The sequence below is a fragment of the Poecilia mexicana genome, unplaced genomic scaffold, assembly GCF_051168715.1.
Source record: "Poecilia mexicana isolate PSO_F unplaced genomic scaffold, ASM5116871v1 scaffold_18, whole genome shotgun sequence".
In the NCBI taxonomy this organism is placed as follows: domain Eukaryota; kingdom Metazoa; phylum Chordata; class Actinopteri; order Cyprinodontiformes; family Poeciliidae; genus Poecilia; species Poecilia mexicana.
In genome coordinates this window covers 8,700,125-8,717,586 of record NW_028263387.1, presented here as the reverse complement: position 1 = coordinate 8,717,586, position 17,462 = coordinate 8,700,125, and the positions used below count along the sequence as shown (strand labels likewise).

The following is a 17,462-nucleotide window of genomic DNA, read 5'->3' as shown; positions in this document are numbered from 1 at the left end:
CTTTGGCATAACGGCACAATGATCTCAGTCATCCAAGCAATAAAGGCATCATCTCTCCATCATGAATATTTAGTATATTTTTGAGCTATGAATACAGTTTAGTCAGCAGCTAAACATTTGATGCACTGGTTTTGAGCAAAACTTGAGAAATACAACGTAGCGTGGAAAATGATCCCCTTGTGGTGAGTTAAGGACATAGCAACTAACCTGAAAATATTCAAGCTCAGTAAAAACCAACTTACTTCACAAGAATTAGAAGAGTAATTGCAATAGTTGACATAGCATCAAAAATAATCAAGCAGAAGCATTAATTTGCCATATTTTTGTTGTCCAGGACATTGTTTTGGCATAACCCAAATCGTAGTCATGATCAAAATATCAATGTCACAATTTCAAAGAATGTCTTTGTATGAGATTGTATTTAAAGTGTTTGCAATCTCCATGCAAGTACTATTTGTGTCCAGTTGGATGGATCTGCAACTGACCTGAATGCCTACACCTGATGTGTTAGAGGCACTGTGTCTTAAAGACAGGAAAAAAGTTGCACAATATTATGTTCCTGAAGCTGTACACCCCTGCTAGCCAGCACAGAAAGACTCTGTGGGATTTCATAGAATGGCAAGGTTTTGAAAAGTTAGAGAAATAAAAACACTAAACATCAATGTGTTAAGCTAGTTTTCACAGTGTAGACACAACCTGACAACCTGCTGAAGTTCAAACCAAGCGTCAGAACGGAGAAGGAAAGGGAATGAACAAAGTGGCGTAATGTTTTTGTTGGTGCCAGGCAGGCTAAAGCATCTCATCTACTGGCATTTTCACACACAACCGTCTCTCGGGTTTACAGAGAACAGTCCACAAGAGAGAAAATATCCAGGGAGCAGCAGTCAGCTGCCTTGTTGAAGTAGGAGATCAAGTATAGCTCATATAGCCACTCAAGGTGTGTGTGGAATAGCATCTCTGAACATACAACATGTGGAACCTTGAAAACAAATGAGCTACAAACCAAGTACCACTCCTGCTGGCTAAGCTCAGTTGGTTTTAGGGATATTTGAACATCTCAGTAGCAAGTGAGTGATGTTTGAACACGTTGTGGACCATGTCAAACCATTTATGACCACAGAGTACCCATCCACTGGTGGCCACTTCCAGGTTGATAATGGGGCATGTCACCCAGTTCAAAGCCACCATCGTTGTTTGGGGCGACGGTGGTAAGAGTTCGTCCGTAATCAGGGAGTTGCTAGTTGAATGAGAGTGAATATGTATGTGAATGATGGAATGTAGTGCGACACGCTTTGGAGTGTACTCTGGACTTGATGAAGCACTTTACAAGTACAGACCATTTTACCATTTACCATAGTCACCAGACCTCCATCCAACACAGCACCTTTGGGATGTGTCGGACAAGGCGATTCAGATCATGGATGTGCAGCTGACAGATCTGCAAAACTACCTGAAGTCATTTCTCAACCTGGACCAATATCTCAGACAACTATCTCTATGCTACTAAGAACTAAGGGAATCTTAAGGTAACAAGGACTTTAGGTGATCACTACTGACCACGTGTTTTTGTTTACCAGCAAAACAAAGTGTGGAAAAGATTTATAAAGGGGTGTTTATTTACCAGGAAGATGAAGTCCGGCCTCTTGCTGTTGAGAGAGACTGGCGAGCGGCTGAGCGACGTGGACGTGTCGTCTGAGCTCTGCGAGGATGGATGGCGAAACGTCTGGCCGGTCAGCTTGGTGTCGTACAACTGCTCCTCAAATTCTGCACGTGCGCACAAAAACACACAGTGAGAAGCAAATTAACTTAATCTGGAGCTCACAACACAAACTCACACACCAAATATTTTAGGCGCATGGCTGAGAGCAAAGATCCAGCAGAGCTGTTGCTTCACATCACAGGGAAACCTCCCTCCTGCAAGTCCCCGGCGCACCTTCTGCCAGCTTAACAGTCTGCCTCGGTTTACATTTAATCCTCTCCTGGGTTCTCCTGACTCTTGTTCTCCTTTAAACCAAACATTCTCCGTCGAGTTACCCTCTCCTTTTGGATATCGGAGTTTCTCCCTCTTGCCAGGAGCTTAAACTCTCCCCCTCCAGCTATTGTAAACAGATTCCTAAAACCCCCATCCACCCCCACCTTCCTAACCACACACCCACTCCCCCTCACAGCCCTTCAGCCAATCCTTTACCCCCAAAACACACTCCTGACCCAAACCCCAGTCGCCACTGAGCTGTCTGACACACATGTGCACACACGGACGTTTCCAATGCAATCCTGCTGATGAAACGGCGGCATCAGAAAGACTCGGGTTTTAACTTGAACACGGTTGAATAACAGCAAAAAACAGAGTAAAGAAAGTTGGAGGTGTTTAGTATTGGGGTGACATGTTATCTTAGATTACAACACAGTGATCACTTCTTGGGCTTTTGGGAAATGGCCTGTTTTTTCTTTGTTGTTTTTTCCAACAGAGGACGTCTGCAAAGCAACTTTTCAATGCAACTGTACAGTTTTCAGGGGGATCACAAGTTTCAATTAAAACATACGGAAAGGTATTTAACCCTCCATCTATCTGCCTTTACAAGAATAACTCAAGCTTCGTCAAATGAGATGAAAAGCATCTGTGAAAACCGATTTTCAAGTCGGTTCAAATTCAAATCATCCCACTGCAGCAAGCAGTAATTAAACTAGATTTCTTCTGGAAAAACTATGTAAAATCTGCAAAATGCAGGACTAATAAATGTCCTTTTTAAAGATTTGTCCATGGAGCGGACTGAGCGCCCCTTAGTCCACGATTAGTTGTGATAAACAGACTTTATTTTAGAAACATTTCCTTTCAGATGTAAAAGCAACACAGTTAAAATATGTAGGCTGTTTAGTTTTTATAAATTCAAATACAGTCGCTCAGATGTCGCCATATCATTTACACTGCAATGCATTCTGGGTAGATGACGTATGCTAGCTGCGTTCTACAAAATGACTGTTTCTGTCCAGCTGAAACAGTCATTTTTATGCATTAAGTAACGTTCAGCCCTTTCACTGTCACTTTAATCATCCAGTAATTATCTGCTTTGTCACTATGAGTTTTGATTTCACGTTAGCCGCTGCTAACGGTGTTAGCCGCTGCGGCTAATGATGTTAGCTCCTCTGGCTGATATAGTTAAAACAAGCTGACCACGCCTGTTTGTTTCAGCAGAAATCCCATGTATAACACCACATAAAAACTTTGAGGCAGTTAGTCTCAATCCAGACGTTTTGTGGGCTGCTCTGGTCAGCCTCCATGACCTTGACTTCTTGAGTTTTATCAATAAACTCGACTACATTTTTGAAGTAATTCTTACTTTTTACTTATCACAAACTACAGCGTATGGTTGATAGGAAAATTACAACAGACCAACATGTTCAACTAGTCGTGGATCCCTTTAAGATTTAAGATGAAGTTGAGTTAATTTATTAATCTTCATTGGTTTCCGGCAAAAAGTTTTTTTTTTTATGCATGCAAATAATTTTTGAAAAGTAGGGTGGGTGGGTGACGTTAACTCAGCAAGGCAACGTGGGAGAGATTTGGATTCAACATTATAATCATGCACAGTAATTAATGTATAACAGCAGAGTAACAGCGTATTAAATAATAATGCTGCATTTTTGAACAAGTGCAGACAGTCCAACCACCCACAGCTTTGGTGAAGCCTTAAATGGCACTGGGAATCATCGCTCTTGGCATGTTTCCTCGCTCAAGTGAAACTTGCCAGCAGAAGACAACTGTTTATGGGATCTCACTCTGTATGAGTGCAAATATGTCTCCAAACATCAAAGGAAACACAGGAAGCCTCCTCGAGCTCGACATTTCCAAATCATTCACTACAAGTTAAGATGTTACGTTTTGAACTTTGCAAATGTTTTATCAACGCAAAGTGAGAAAATCTTGAAGCAGTGCACTTAAAAAAAGATTAAACAAGGTTTTTATACCAAAATGTTTCAACTAAAATACAGCTAGTCATAGTTGTAGTTGGAAAAAAAAAGTGTGGAAAGTTTACAAAATGACTACACAAAGGCAGAATAGACGGTGGTAAGCTATAGAATCTTTGAGGTTTTTTAGGCCATGTTTCATAAATTAGAGACAGACTCTGCCTCTTTCCAGTTCAAACACTCACCAAGTTAATCTGGTTGCTGTTTTTGCTCCCTCTGCTTATTAATTACAAAAGGGATCACACTGGCTACTATTTACTGCAAAACAGAGCTTGAATGAAATAATACAACTCATGCTTTCACAACTTTTAAAAAAGTTGGTAAAAGTAAATCCTAAAAGTCATTTTTAAATGATTTAAATTATTAAGGGAAAACAGATATGCATGTCAACCTGAGTCAATGAGGAAAAAGTAAACACACCCGCCGCGACAAATTTTGAATTAACAACAATCATTGGACGGCTGTGTTCAGATCACATCCGAGTCTCATTTCTGCTGAACTTACAGAACCTGTCTGAAAATGAAGGAAGCAAAAGCAAACGCATAAGAGATATTCAATAACAGCTGAGAAGAAAGGCAGCTGGGAGCCTGGAAAGGGTTTCATTTCTATGGCTTCCAGTTTTATGTGAACCGCACTTAAGAGTCATTACCACCAGTGGAATAAAACACGGGACTGTGAACCTTCCCAAATGATTACGGTCTACCAAAATTACTCCAGGAGACCATTAATGACTCATCAAGGATGTCACCGACGAACCCAGAAAACCGTCTAAAAACTCATCACTTGCTTCAGTTAAGGTCAGAGTTCATGATTTAATAGTATGACTGAGATTGGACAAAAATGGCATCTCTGGGTTGGTTCAAGACCAAAACAGCACCACTTAGCTAGCTAGCTTAATTGGCAAATACAGCTAAAAGGCAGCTGAATTGTCAAAAAGCTAGCATGTTGTGGGTGTAGCTAGCTAAACTTGTGTTGAAGAGCATGCTAGCACATAAACCTTTGGCTAGAGCGCAGGTTTGCTTCAGTGCAACTCGGTTCTACATAAACTCAATTAAAAAAGAAAAACCTATTGTAATAGTTCAACAGCTATGCTTTTAAAGTATTTTTTATTTAAAGGGGAAAAATCTCCCCAGACTTTAGCATTCATGCCAGTCCAAAAATGCTAAGCTAAACTGCTTGAAGATTCACACTGGAAAACACTTTTTTAATTCCAAAATGTTGAGTTGTTTACAAATTTATAATACTTTTTCCTCCACAACTAATCAATAAATTTTCCCTAATCAATCACTTGAACGGCACACCTGATAGTCAAATGGTCGCAAAGCGTTTAACATTTCACAGCTTCTAACTCCTCAGCAAGGTCACCGGCCAATCCGTACTTGTCATAATGAGGTACGTTCCCCTCCGCCTACCGTCGCTGAGGCATATTACACACCGGGTGCTCGTTAGAGAAAATAATCAATTTTGCGGTGATTAAAAATTGCCTGACTGCTGCATGCAAAAGTAGCTGGATCAGCCAGATAATAAACAGTGAAAAGGAGCTAAAAGTCGTCTCTTTCCAGACTGCAGTGGCCCAAAGAACTGAGGAGTCAGCAAGAGTCTGAAGATGCAGGGGGTAAACAAACTGATTTGGGAGAGGAAGAGTGAGAGGAGCGAGAGTGAGGCAAATGGCAGACGAAGAAAAGGAGAAAAAAAACAGAGGGTGCAGTTGAGAGGTGGGAAAGTAGAGAAAGAGACTTATTGGAGATGGAACAATGATTTATATGCTTCTGGGCTAATGTAATGTAGATATAGTGGAAATAATTAAGACATTTAAATGGATATTTCTTTGGAAAATATAAACGGAAGTCAAATCTGATCTATAAAGTGACAAGACACAGAGCAATGTTGGGGGGAAAAATGATTGGGTAAAAAGCCAAGGGCAAAGTAATACGACAGAAATAGATGGAGTTAGGAGGGGAAGCAGAAAAGTCGCAGCAGTGGAAGATAATAAAAAAAAAACAAGCGAGAGTGGAAGAGACGAAGGAAGACAATTCATTCTACCCACCAGTGAGTCTATATGTGTACATATTAATGGTACTATGTAAAGGAAGAGGAACAAAGCTACTGGCAGAGTGTGCCCAGGTCTGTAAGAGGTAAAAATAATCTCGCAGTCGGAAGTGAGCGAGAGCACCTTCTTTTTGTTCCCCGAGGCTTTTGCTCAGAGTGCCAAAATCAGCTTTAGGCCTACCCACAATGATCCAGATGGGTTTCAGAAAGTCATGACACCAGAATTATAACGAATCCAACCCCAGACCGCGTTCAGAGGTAGCTGAAATATAAGTATTTTTATTGTGGCGTGCCAATCCGAGTGCTCTGGCTCCCCTGACCGTAAGGTCAGAGTAATGCGAAACGCAGACCGAGCGTTGCCGAGCAGAACAGGAATCGTTAGCAGCAGAGCGCCACGGCGAACATTCAAAATGTGGGATCAAGACACAACACATGACAATTGCAGAAATGGCTCCCTCGAGCATCCCGTCACTTTTATGTCTCCCTCTCGTTTCCTCACTCAGGTCTGATGCCAAGAAAATCTGATAGTTTAGCAAAAAGCTTTAAACAGCATACCAAACAGAAAACTGACGATGGGGATTTGTAATACTAGAACAACCTCATGATGTTTTATTAAGTCCAATTTCTGCAGGTCTGACAAAGGCCACAAACATTGAGCACCAATTTACACCCATCAATCTATATATAGATGCGTTTCTAATACAAATGCTAATGTCGAAGAAACACAGGTTTACAATTGCAGAGGAGACGTCGGTGCCTTATTCAGGCGTCGGAGCAACAAAACCCTTATACTTGAGAGTGGTTACGTTTGAGCCGTTTTGGGGAAATTATAGTCGTCGATTTTACAGAACAGATTCAACACGTTGTAATGATGCACAACGTTTTATGAACTGTGAGAACTATGGGGGAGCCAGCGCCTCGTTGTCCAAAAAAACATAAAAACAAACCATCATCCTTCTATTCCTTCCTGTCGTCGTCTTTCTGGTTTTCGTCAGTAACATCCGGTTGTTAGTCACGTAATTTGTGTGATGCAGTTTTGCGAAATAAAACTGTTATAAACGTCTAAACAGCTGAAAAACCAAAGACGTCTTATTGAAAAACATGATTCTTTTTCAAACTGGTGTGTTTCCATTAAGCAAATCTATAGCAGCTCTTGGTTGTAATCGAGTGTGTGTGCGTAATTGTCTGTCTTCTGCGTCTCTGTATGGACTGATGGTGACTTTTAGATGCAGTTTCCTGCCTCTCAACCCAATGCCTGCTGGGATACGCTCCGGCCACTCCAGTGACCCGGATCACCTCTAAGAAGGCATAAAAATGGTTGAATGGATTCAAGTCAGAAGAGTCAAAATATTACAACACATTACTTCCTTTCTTCAACACCTACTGTTTGCAGTTTTCACGTCATACCCCAATGTTCATGAATGCAAACCCACTGGGTGTCTGAGTAAGTGTCTTGACAGCTGGCTAATGGTAAAAAGTCCCGTCCAAAGCTGCTTAGCTGCATTCATGGCTGCTACTTATTGACGATGAGTGGATTAAAGCAGTAAAGATTCATTCGGATGGATTGTTCTACTGAAAAAGTGTCAATATAGACAATTTCACTATAGACTAGTCCAATAAATCGAAGTGCGTTAGTTAAATGTTTCATTAAGTGGATAGGACATGGAAGCGTCTTGGCATGATGTGAAGGTTTGGAGTGAAAAAGAAACAAAGCGGTTCCTAAAACTCTTCAAGAATATTAATCACCACTTGTCTATAAAAACTAAAGCAATTTCAGTAAACAAGATATTTGTAAACCATAACCCATGTAACACAAAGTTACAAACTAAGCCACACTAATCAGCAACACTGAATGCTTAGAGACATTCTTTCATCTCACAATATGAACAAAAAATTATGACAACGAAAAGGTTTAGGGGGAAACAAGCCAAATCAATTTGGGTGTTTCAGCATACTGACACAGTAATTCACTGAATCAGGAATGTAACACAGATCTTTACCAATAAGAAACGGATGTGTCACTCATTGATACACGCTTTGATACTTGAATCTTTTCTCTTTGAAGGCATTGCAACTTTTACTTACATAAAAAAAAAAACTCCAGGTTTCACTAAAATCACTGCAGAATCTCTCGTCCAGCGCCGACGCGTGGTCCACCGTTAAAGGTTAAAGTTTGCAGACAGCCGCCCGCCGTGGTGCACGCGCCGACCGTGAGGAGACGGGGTCTTGTCGACGGCAGCGTTTAAAGCGGAGGGAGAGGGAAGGCAAACAGACGTAGATCCACGCTGCAGATAGCAGCCGGGGTCTGCTGAGTGCAGCTTTGCTAAATGACTGCAGGCTACTGTGGTGGGAAAACCAGGGAGGGAAGGGGGAGGAGGAGGGATCCTATTGGTGTTTGGGGTGTAAAGGTATGCCGGTCACTCCCACTGGTGCACACACACACACACACACACACACACACACACAGAGGGGTTAAGAATGGCCTACCCACCCCCTTTTCTGTAGACCAGACAAGCGAGCCAAGCGCTCATGCATTACTAACCTGTGCATTGTGTGACTTCAGGTGTTCATGCATAACCGCATTACCAAACTGGTTCGTGCTAAAGTTTCATTTAGTCAATGATTTTTTTTTTTAATTTAATTTAATGATCTACGCAACTAAACGGCCTCACGACTATGGGTAAAAATAAATTAAAAAAAACATTTTCTCGCTTGTTTACAGTGTAGCCACTCAAAGATAAACCCCCAGCCAGCATTGACAATATTGCACCCCGGTCATGTCAAATTTGGGTCATCCTTTCTTCTTTCCCCTTGGAAGACGGATTGGGGAAGGCTGATATTAACAATACATTCTTTCACCACCGCCAGGGGAGGCAGGGGTTTATGGAGGGGCAAGAGACAGAGAGAGAGAGAGAGAGAGAGAGAGAGAGAGGTTGTTTGTCTAGTAGCCTGCGTGCCTGATGCCATGCATGTGCAAGTGTGTTTTGCATGCACTAACATTCATGTCATGTCTGCGTCCTTGGGATTTAGCACGCACAACTGATCAATCCATTACAGGAAAAAGGGCCAGTGTTTGAAAGCGTGTGTGTCCCAAGGAAGAAAAAAAAAAGGAGGTTTGTGACCCAGTACGACGTAGTTGACAGTTAGCGACCTAGTTTGTGTCGGCTAAATGAAAATGTAAGCAGGGTTGTGACTTAACTATCAGGATAGTAATGGCCTGAAGAAGTCCAGATTAGAATCGTTGTGCACATTTGGAGGAGAAAATAAGCAATAAATAAGTTTTTGTGTGTGTGTGTGTGTGTGTGTGCGCGTGAGTGAGTGAGGTGATCAGATTTTAAGAGTGAAATTGTCTGGTTTTTTTTGGGGGTTTTTTACATCAAACTCAAATATTTAGTTTTTTGATTTATTAATTGAAAAATAGATCCTACATGTACATGTTGGACGAGCATTCAGCCTAAAGTGAAACTGGTTATAGTGAGAGGATTTGGCAAAATTTTCAGCTGCATCTTCAAGCTTTCGTTTTATTTCTCAAAGTGTTGAAAAGTTTGACACAATTAAAAAAACAAGTAAAATCTTCCTCTTCAATTAATCTGAACAGGAAAGCACTGCAAGCACACAGTACATCGTTTCTTGGACTTAGACGATGTTCTCCGAAACCCACCATGTACTTTCCCAAACTGTCTGTGTTACCCTGGGAACTTTTAACAGGTATTTGTATACAAAGCACAGAGGCCTTTCTGAGAGATTACTTTTCATCAAGCTTCCAGTTAATCCATGAAATGTACAGCCAGATCCGCTAGAGGACATTCCAAAGACGTCTTACTTACTTTCATGAACTTCCCGATTGCTTCCATGGCGCTAATGAGGTACATTTGGAAAACTCGTGTGGTTCATTACTCTACCGCAACTTATAGGGTAATTTCTTGGTTTTCAAGAACTTTTATTGGGTACTTCTAGTGAACTTGCACTGTTGTCTCCCAAAACCTGGAGTGCTGTGTCATTAAATCAGCCAAAGACTTTCCGTAAAGTAAGTGTCTGCTTTCCTGAAAACTACTGGAAGCTTTCCCAAAACTTCTCAGCTACTTTCTCTCCCTGCTTTATGTAGAGATGAAGCAACACAATCAGGCTCTGTTAAATCAGAAGATAAAGAGCAGGGGAGAAATGCTTCTCTTGGATTTGGTGTCACAAATCTGATTTTTTATTTTTTTTGCGTGGTCGTTCATACTACTAATGAATGGTCCTGAAAGCGACGTCACACCGCAGCGTACTGCAGGAAAATCTGCTTGAGATGTGAAGCGGTGGGATTGTGATAAGATGCACTTCAGTGACACAAACTTCTTTCATAAGTTCAAAATCATAATTTCCAGACGATGTTTACGTCCTGCTTTACCGCGTCTGGCATTTTCTGGTGCAGAATCATGACACACGTCTCTTACCAATGTCCCAAAAACCAGACATGACTGGTTTGAAAACAACTGGATGCACATACGATTTATACGTGCATATGGAAGAGGAAAGAGGCCAAGTAAGGACCAGACATTAACCCTGAAAGATCTGCAAAAGAATCGCAGTCATAAAAGACTAGCTCAGATAAAAGATTCATTTTATTGACCTCTTAACGTTAAATGCCAAACAAAATATTTTGTTCAGTTCCAAGACTTAGACTCTAATCTACACAAAAAAAAGGTTTTTTCCTTTATGTTGTGTGCTAATAAGTAATGAGTTACGATTTTAAGGCTTTCTGTTTGCTTCAAAGCAAATCCATTAGCACACACGTCTCAACATAGTGTGGCTTTAAATTAGCAAATGACTCGTTATGCTTGTCATTTTAGAGGCCGAGACGCAGAAAAACGGGGGGAGAAACTCCTTTATCTTTCCAAATACACTCCTCTTATTTAAAAAAAGAAAACATTAATGCCTAGATTTTCTTTTTATCTTCTGATCAGTATGGCTTTAATCGCTTCAGTATAAAAACAGGGAATATATAAGCACTGCTCAATGGACAAAATCGCTTTATGTCACATGAAATTTTAATGCAGCGCTTAATCATTTCTAATTTAGGGAAAACTAAAGCACTTTTCTGCTTTAGAATTAAACCGAATAAAAAATAAATACATTATTGTTTTACTGAGTTTCCAGAGGATCATCTCCTCTAAAGAGAAGTTTTCTTGTCACTCTCGCAAATATATTTACAGTCCTTCAGGAGGAGCTGCGTTTCCATTAAAATTGTGTGCAAAACTTTGTAAATGTTCAGGCGATAAGTCACGTTGCGCCATCAGCCTCCTGTCACTCAATGATTTCTTCTTCGTTTATTCCGCCAGCACTAACATCTGGTTATTGGTCACCTGCATGATGTAGGAAAAAAAAGCTTTTCCATTGCAGTTTTATTAAAAACTTTAATTTCAACAATTTAAACAATCATCTCAAAAACTCTTCGTCGAAAACTGAAATGTTTTTCAAAATTGAGCGAATTTATTCCAATTCGCTCAATTTGATGGTCAGTGGAGGCGCAGCAAGTGACTCAGTGGCATCTGCTGGGTTTCCTTAGATTAGAAAACTTTATTCCTAACAAACTGAACTTGACGGATCAGCTTGATAACTGGGATCAGTTGGAAATTCACGATATAGTTGCTTGCTGTTTGCGTTAACCCGATGCAAACCGCAGTCTGTTCCGTGCGTGCCAGCGAAATAAGACTTAATCTTTCTTCCCCTTCATCTGTCTGAGCACCGGAATAATTCATTACAACAAATTATGAAATCAAAGCGGCGTAGTGTGATAAAAGCATCCGAGGCATCGGCCTAACCGATCAAGACTTCAGCTGTCAAATTAAGCAGATTCACCACAAGCTTCACCATTCGCTTTTAGTGCATCGTATCACGCACAAGTAAAGCAAAAACTACACCAACACGGTGAAATAACTCTACTGAAATGTAGAATTGAATAAAAGCCACCTGAAGAAAGACTTATAAAATATGCAAAGTGCAGAGGAGAAGAAACAAATATGAATATTTAAGCTTTTCCTCATGATTCATCGCAGCGCTACGAAGCAGGAACCCCATCTGGCTGCAAAGACAGAGAGACGTAAGGAATGAAAAGTGGACTATTAATCCAAAGGGTAAACTTAAACATCTGGTGATTAATGGTCGTGGAGACTTGATAAATGCAATTAAGATGCGGCCGCTGTGTACGTCTTGGAAAACGAAGAGTGCTGGCGAAGGAGAAGCTTTTAGCAGCGATATAGATTTGAGGAGCGGGGAGGAAAGAAGTGGCTCGAAACGTCTTGTTTTTGTAAATCTGAGTCGGAGAGTTCATCTGTCATCACTGTACCAGCTTTGAAGTCCAGGCAGTAAAGCAAGAACACTTGGTGATAAATGTAGATTAATGAAAACCACGTTGGGCACCATGTTTAGTCGGTTAAAATACTCGCAACAACAAGTGAGTTAACTTGCTCCTCCAACAACCCAAATATGCCTCTATGAAAAGGTTTTGTTCTTTTCTTCAATTCCAGCAAGAGGGGCTCAGATGTGGTTGGGCGGTGGTGAATGGATTAGGCCTGAGACGCATTTTAAAGGAGATCTGAGTCGGGATTAATTCCAGGATGTCTGAATTTTCTAAATTCTTCTCCCGTCTGGTCTCGCCAAAAAGTTTAAATGAACCTGCTAAAAGTCTGTGGCTGAATTATATTCTGAGTCGGGTCTTCTGGTTCCAGTCCGGTCACGGGTAAAAATATCTTTTATGTTTACGATGAACTAGAGATGCCTTTTCCAGAAGATAGTTTATTTTTGTACAGTAGACAAAAAACAAAAAATGTTTCCACTTTTTAAATTGAAAAATAACGGCAGCCACTGAGGATATTATTTCTCATCTTCATATAAACAATTAATGAATACCAGATGCTAGGAAAAAAGATATACTGAACAAAGAGAAATCAGAATAGTCTAAATAGATTTACAAAAACCTATCCTCAAATACTGGCCAAAAAAAAAAGTTGATCAGTGCATTCAAGGGGTTGAGAATAAATCAATAATAATACATATATATCACGATAAACAGGTGATCCATGTCAGTAGAAAATATGTCTGATAGAATATTCAATATGTAGAAATATATTCACTGAACTCCGGTTCAGAACCGCACAGCATTCTGGGAGATGTAGGCAAAGGAAAGGCGTTAGCTGCTCAACCTCTCACCATCAGTTTAACGTTGGTAGAATCAACTGACTCACTCACTCTGGTTTCCTAGCAACTCACTAACTCTCCCTTTGGTTACCTAGCAACAACCTGTTGAGTAACTTGTGCAGCAGCAGTTTCAGGTTTCACTACTATGCTTGGTAACTACTGAAGAATAAAAAACTACAACGGCATGGAGTGAAAATTGTGGATAAAACAGTGAAGGTCACACCACCAACTTGGCTGCATGTCAAATATTTTAAACTAATCAATAATCATTGGTTATCGACTGATGTCATATGCTCATATAATGATACGTTGTTCAAGTCATGTCGTGTATTTCTTGGTGCGGTTTTAGCAACTCAGTCTGATAGCAATCATTGTCAATCAGAAATAAATTTCCTTCATTTCCAAAGTTTCAAAACATCGTTTAGGCACTCATTTAATCAAACCGATCATAAATCGTAAAGTAGCGCAGAGGAGGATGAAAGAGACACCAAATTCTGTTAGTCTTTTAAGAACACGCCCCAGTATGCTAATGCTTCATATGCTAATGCTTCGTATGCTAATGCTTAGCGAGGCGGGCGGCCGTTGACCAGTATCACTGTCTCGCGCGCGCGCACACTCCGCGGCAACAAGTAAAATAAATCTTGAATAAATCTTTCCGGCCACGAGGATCTCAATCCGCCCAACACCAAAGGTAGACGGCCGGCTTCATAAATATGGAGGGCAGAAGAAGAGTGTTGAGGAGCGGGCGAGAGCATGAATATTTTATGGAGCGAAGGCCAGCGGGAGGGCGGGAGAGCGAGGGCGAGGACGGCCAGGGAAACCACAGCTGGTTCGCTTCCGTGTTATATAACAGACGCCCAAACAGACGGACACGCGAAGCGGGGAGATGTACAGAAACTTACACAATACTGACACACACACACACACACACACGGCAGGGAGTGAGAGGAACGCCGAGCGACGGAGAAGTGATGAATGGTCACACACACACGCATGTTCTGCGCGACCATTGATGCCGTCCACCCACGAGTGTTTTCATCCATCTTATTTTCATCGTACACAAGATGCCAGCCTGTGTCAGACAATACCGGGCGTAATACACACATAAACACACACAGAGAGAAAAAGAAAATAAAAAAGGCTAAGGGGATGGATAGAAAAGAGGAGACGGACAGAGATGTAAGATGGGGTAGCTGTAACTTTGCATGGAACAAATCAAACAGAAGCAAATCACACCTGAAATCTTAATAATCAGAAAACGCTCAAAGATGATGTGGGAACATCTGAGCTCCCAGAATGCCTCATTTTTTATCAGTTCCTAAAGAACGTGAGTACAAATACCTGAAAGGCTGCAGAGCTATCGTTCCTAAAACACAACATGTGGTTCAAAGGAGGCATTAATAATTCACTTCATCTCCTTTTAAGGGATTTCCGAACATCTTATCGTCGTGTGGATGTGAAACAAACTGTAAGAGTCGCGTCGCTTCGTTGTTCTCAGGGTGAAATTACTCGACGGATTTGCAGCCGCGCCGTTTTAAATGTACAAAAAATATGTTATAGATATGATGCTAAGAGATGAGACACGCATATCAATCCAACTGTATCCTGTTTTAGGTTAAGCTAGGGGTTCCCAAACTTTCCCAAACCGTGGCTCCCGAATCAGGATTAGCTTCATTAGTACGGACAATGCAATCATCAACTTTTGTTGTCTCTACAATAATCATATTTGCTTAGCATAAATGCTGCCTCGTACCTTCTGATATTAGCTGGCTACGCTAAGATAGCTTGAGGAGCAAAGGAGCTTGGTGAATTTGCCTGGCAGCCAATCAGAAAGCTGAGAAAGGCAAATAACATTTTAATAAGTTTTTCTACCCCATATTCTACAATATTGATTGAAGAGATTAGATTTTATGACTAAAAACAATATGATGAATGTTTTTTATTAAATTTTTGAAAAACTCTGGGTTAAGCTACAGTGACCTGAAATCGTAGGAAACCCCAAAGAATATTCTGTTTTAAAGAATATTTATTCTTCTGCCGCTCACTTTCAGCTGTGAGATTTTTGAGGAGGCTTCCTTCACGTTCAGCCTGTGTCAAGTCAACCTTCAACTCCCAAACTAGATCCAGGTCTTGACTTAAATTCAGACCAGCTCACTTCTCAATTCTCAGCCAGTCGACACATTGTCTGAAACTGGAATGAGTGTGGTTCAGCTGCAAACCAAGTAATCCAGACAAACTGGCATGGAGGCACGGAGAGGACGAACCAGAAGCTGTGTTTCCATTACAAATGTCCACAAAACTTTGTTGATGTTCCACTAATGTCGGAAAAAGACAATTTTGCGCTTGATCCCGTTAAATAACACAATTAAAATCACGTGAATAAGTTTGTTGATACGTCATTACAGAGCCTGCAGCGCCATCATCTTGTCGTCTTCTTCGTCTTTTCCGCCCAATGCTGTGAAACCACCTCATCCTAACGCAAACAAAGAAACATTTATTTTCATAATCCCAATTTGTGTAATTCTATGGTCAGTGGAAGCTCAACTAGAGAAGAAGGTTCACCTTCCAGTGGGACCAGAACCCTAAACATGCAGCAACAATGAGACGGTTTGGATCAAAGTGTGTCAAAGTCTAGACTTCAATACAGCAGAGAATCTGTGGAGAAATTCTTCAGAATTGATGTTCAAAGAAGGGCTGAAACAATTAATTGTGATTAATCGATTATTGAAATAATCAACTAATTTGGTAATCGATTAATCCCTAACTGGAGTATACAGATTAAAGAAACAAGTAGTAATTAAGTCAAAACTGTACAAAAAATACATATATTTTGCATTTTAGATGAAGACCCTTCTTTGTCTGTAAATGTATTCAACTCAGAATAGTTTTATCTTCACCTGGTTCAAATTCTGTAAAATTCTCCCATTAAGCACCTTTTACTACCCAGTTATTAATTGAAAAAAAAGTCAAATCAGCCCTACACTGCATTGATGTTTATTTTGCTTTTTTTTTTTTTTTTTTTTTTAGCTCCTTTGCTACAAATGTTCTCCCGTATGCTAAAGGAATGCTATCTTATTGCATTTTAGGTAATAAAATGTTTATTTTTCTTATTTTATAAAGAAATTGAATAATTTGTTTACTGGCGATTTTTACATATTTTCAATATTTTATCAAAGAAGCTCTAGTGGTTAAATGAAAAATCTGAAAAATGTGCCAACAGTTTTATCAGACTATTTAATCGATTATTCTGACATCAGGGCTGCAACTAATGATTAACAAAATAACCGTTAGACAAAGTCCCAGTTCGAATCCAGCCTGGTTGAGCTTCAGCTGAGTTGGGAAGAGAGGGTGAATAAGTCTGTCTCTACATAAAGCAGAGCAAAGTTGGCACAGCTGTGATTGTAGTGAAGGGTGATTCCACAAAGCACCGGCTCAAGAACACAACAATACGAATGCGGCCACCTTTTTAAGATTTATATCCGTGAGACGTTTTGAAAAGAAGCATTGTTTTCCTTCCTCCTTCATGCACCACTTTGTGTCGAGCTGTCACATAAAATCCAGACTGGACACACTGAAGTTTGTGGTTACGACGTGACAAGATGTGCCTTGAAAACGTCGCGCTGCGTATTAATCGGCTTCCGCTCCCTCAGAACTTTTAAAAGTACTTTCCCTTTGCACACATCCTGTTCAGAGAGCTTTTATCAAACGGAAAACAATTGATTAGAGACAATAAAGAGGAGCGCGAGCGAGCAGAAGAGCAGAGTCGCTCCTAATCGAGTTGTATCCAGTGTTGCTCGTACACACAAGGTGAAACGGAATGAAATTTTAATACCGCATTTCCACATTCAAATAAGCATTCACTCTGCAATGTTGATGCAACATTGACGGATTCATCAAAATTTTATATGTGCAGCAGAGACGAGGCGGCGGCGACCTCGATAAGCCCGAAACGTCAACGTGCCGAACGAACAGGCGGCTGCAAAACTCAGCAACTGGAGCAACTTGCTCTACAACTTTTAGTAAACTAATGTCTCAGTAGCTTAGCAACTTACAACACCTTCATTAGTAATCGAGTGTCATCTTTACCCGTGTTCCCTTGAAGACCAGAGGAAACAATGATGCCAGTCCTGGCCAGACTGATTCTTCAATCAGGGACAACAACACTCTTCGGTGGGGAAGTTCTTTCCGCAGAAAGAAAAGTCCGAGCTAGCTGTCTTCAGTATCAGTCAGGTTTTTAATAATGAAGTCAGAGGAAGAAGCTGTTTGAA

At 40.6% G+C, this 17,462-nt stretch overlaps 1 protein-coding gene across 1 annotated transcript in view; it reads right to left on the bottom strand.

The window, feature by feature from the left end:
- Positions 1-17,462, bottom strand: part of nhsl2 (NHS-like 2) — a 121,833-nt gene that overhangs the window by 19,462 nt on the left and 84,909 nt on the right. Inside the window, exon 3 of the mRNA XM_014981655.2 lies at positions 1,622-1,764. Within this exon, the coding sequence (XP_014837141.2) occupies positions 1,622-1,764 (143 nt within the window). The remainder of the gene's footprint in view (positions 1-1,621; positions 1,765-17,462) is intronic.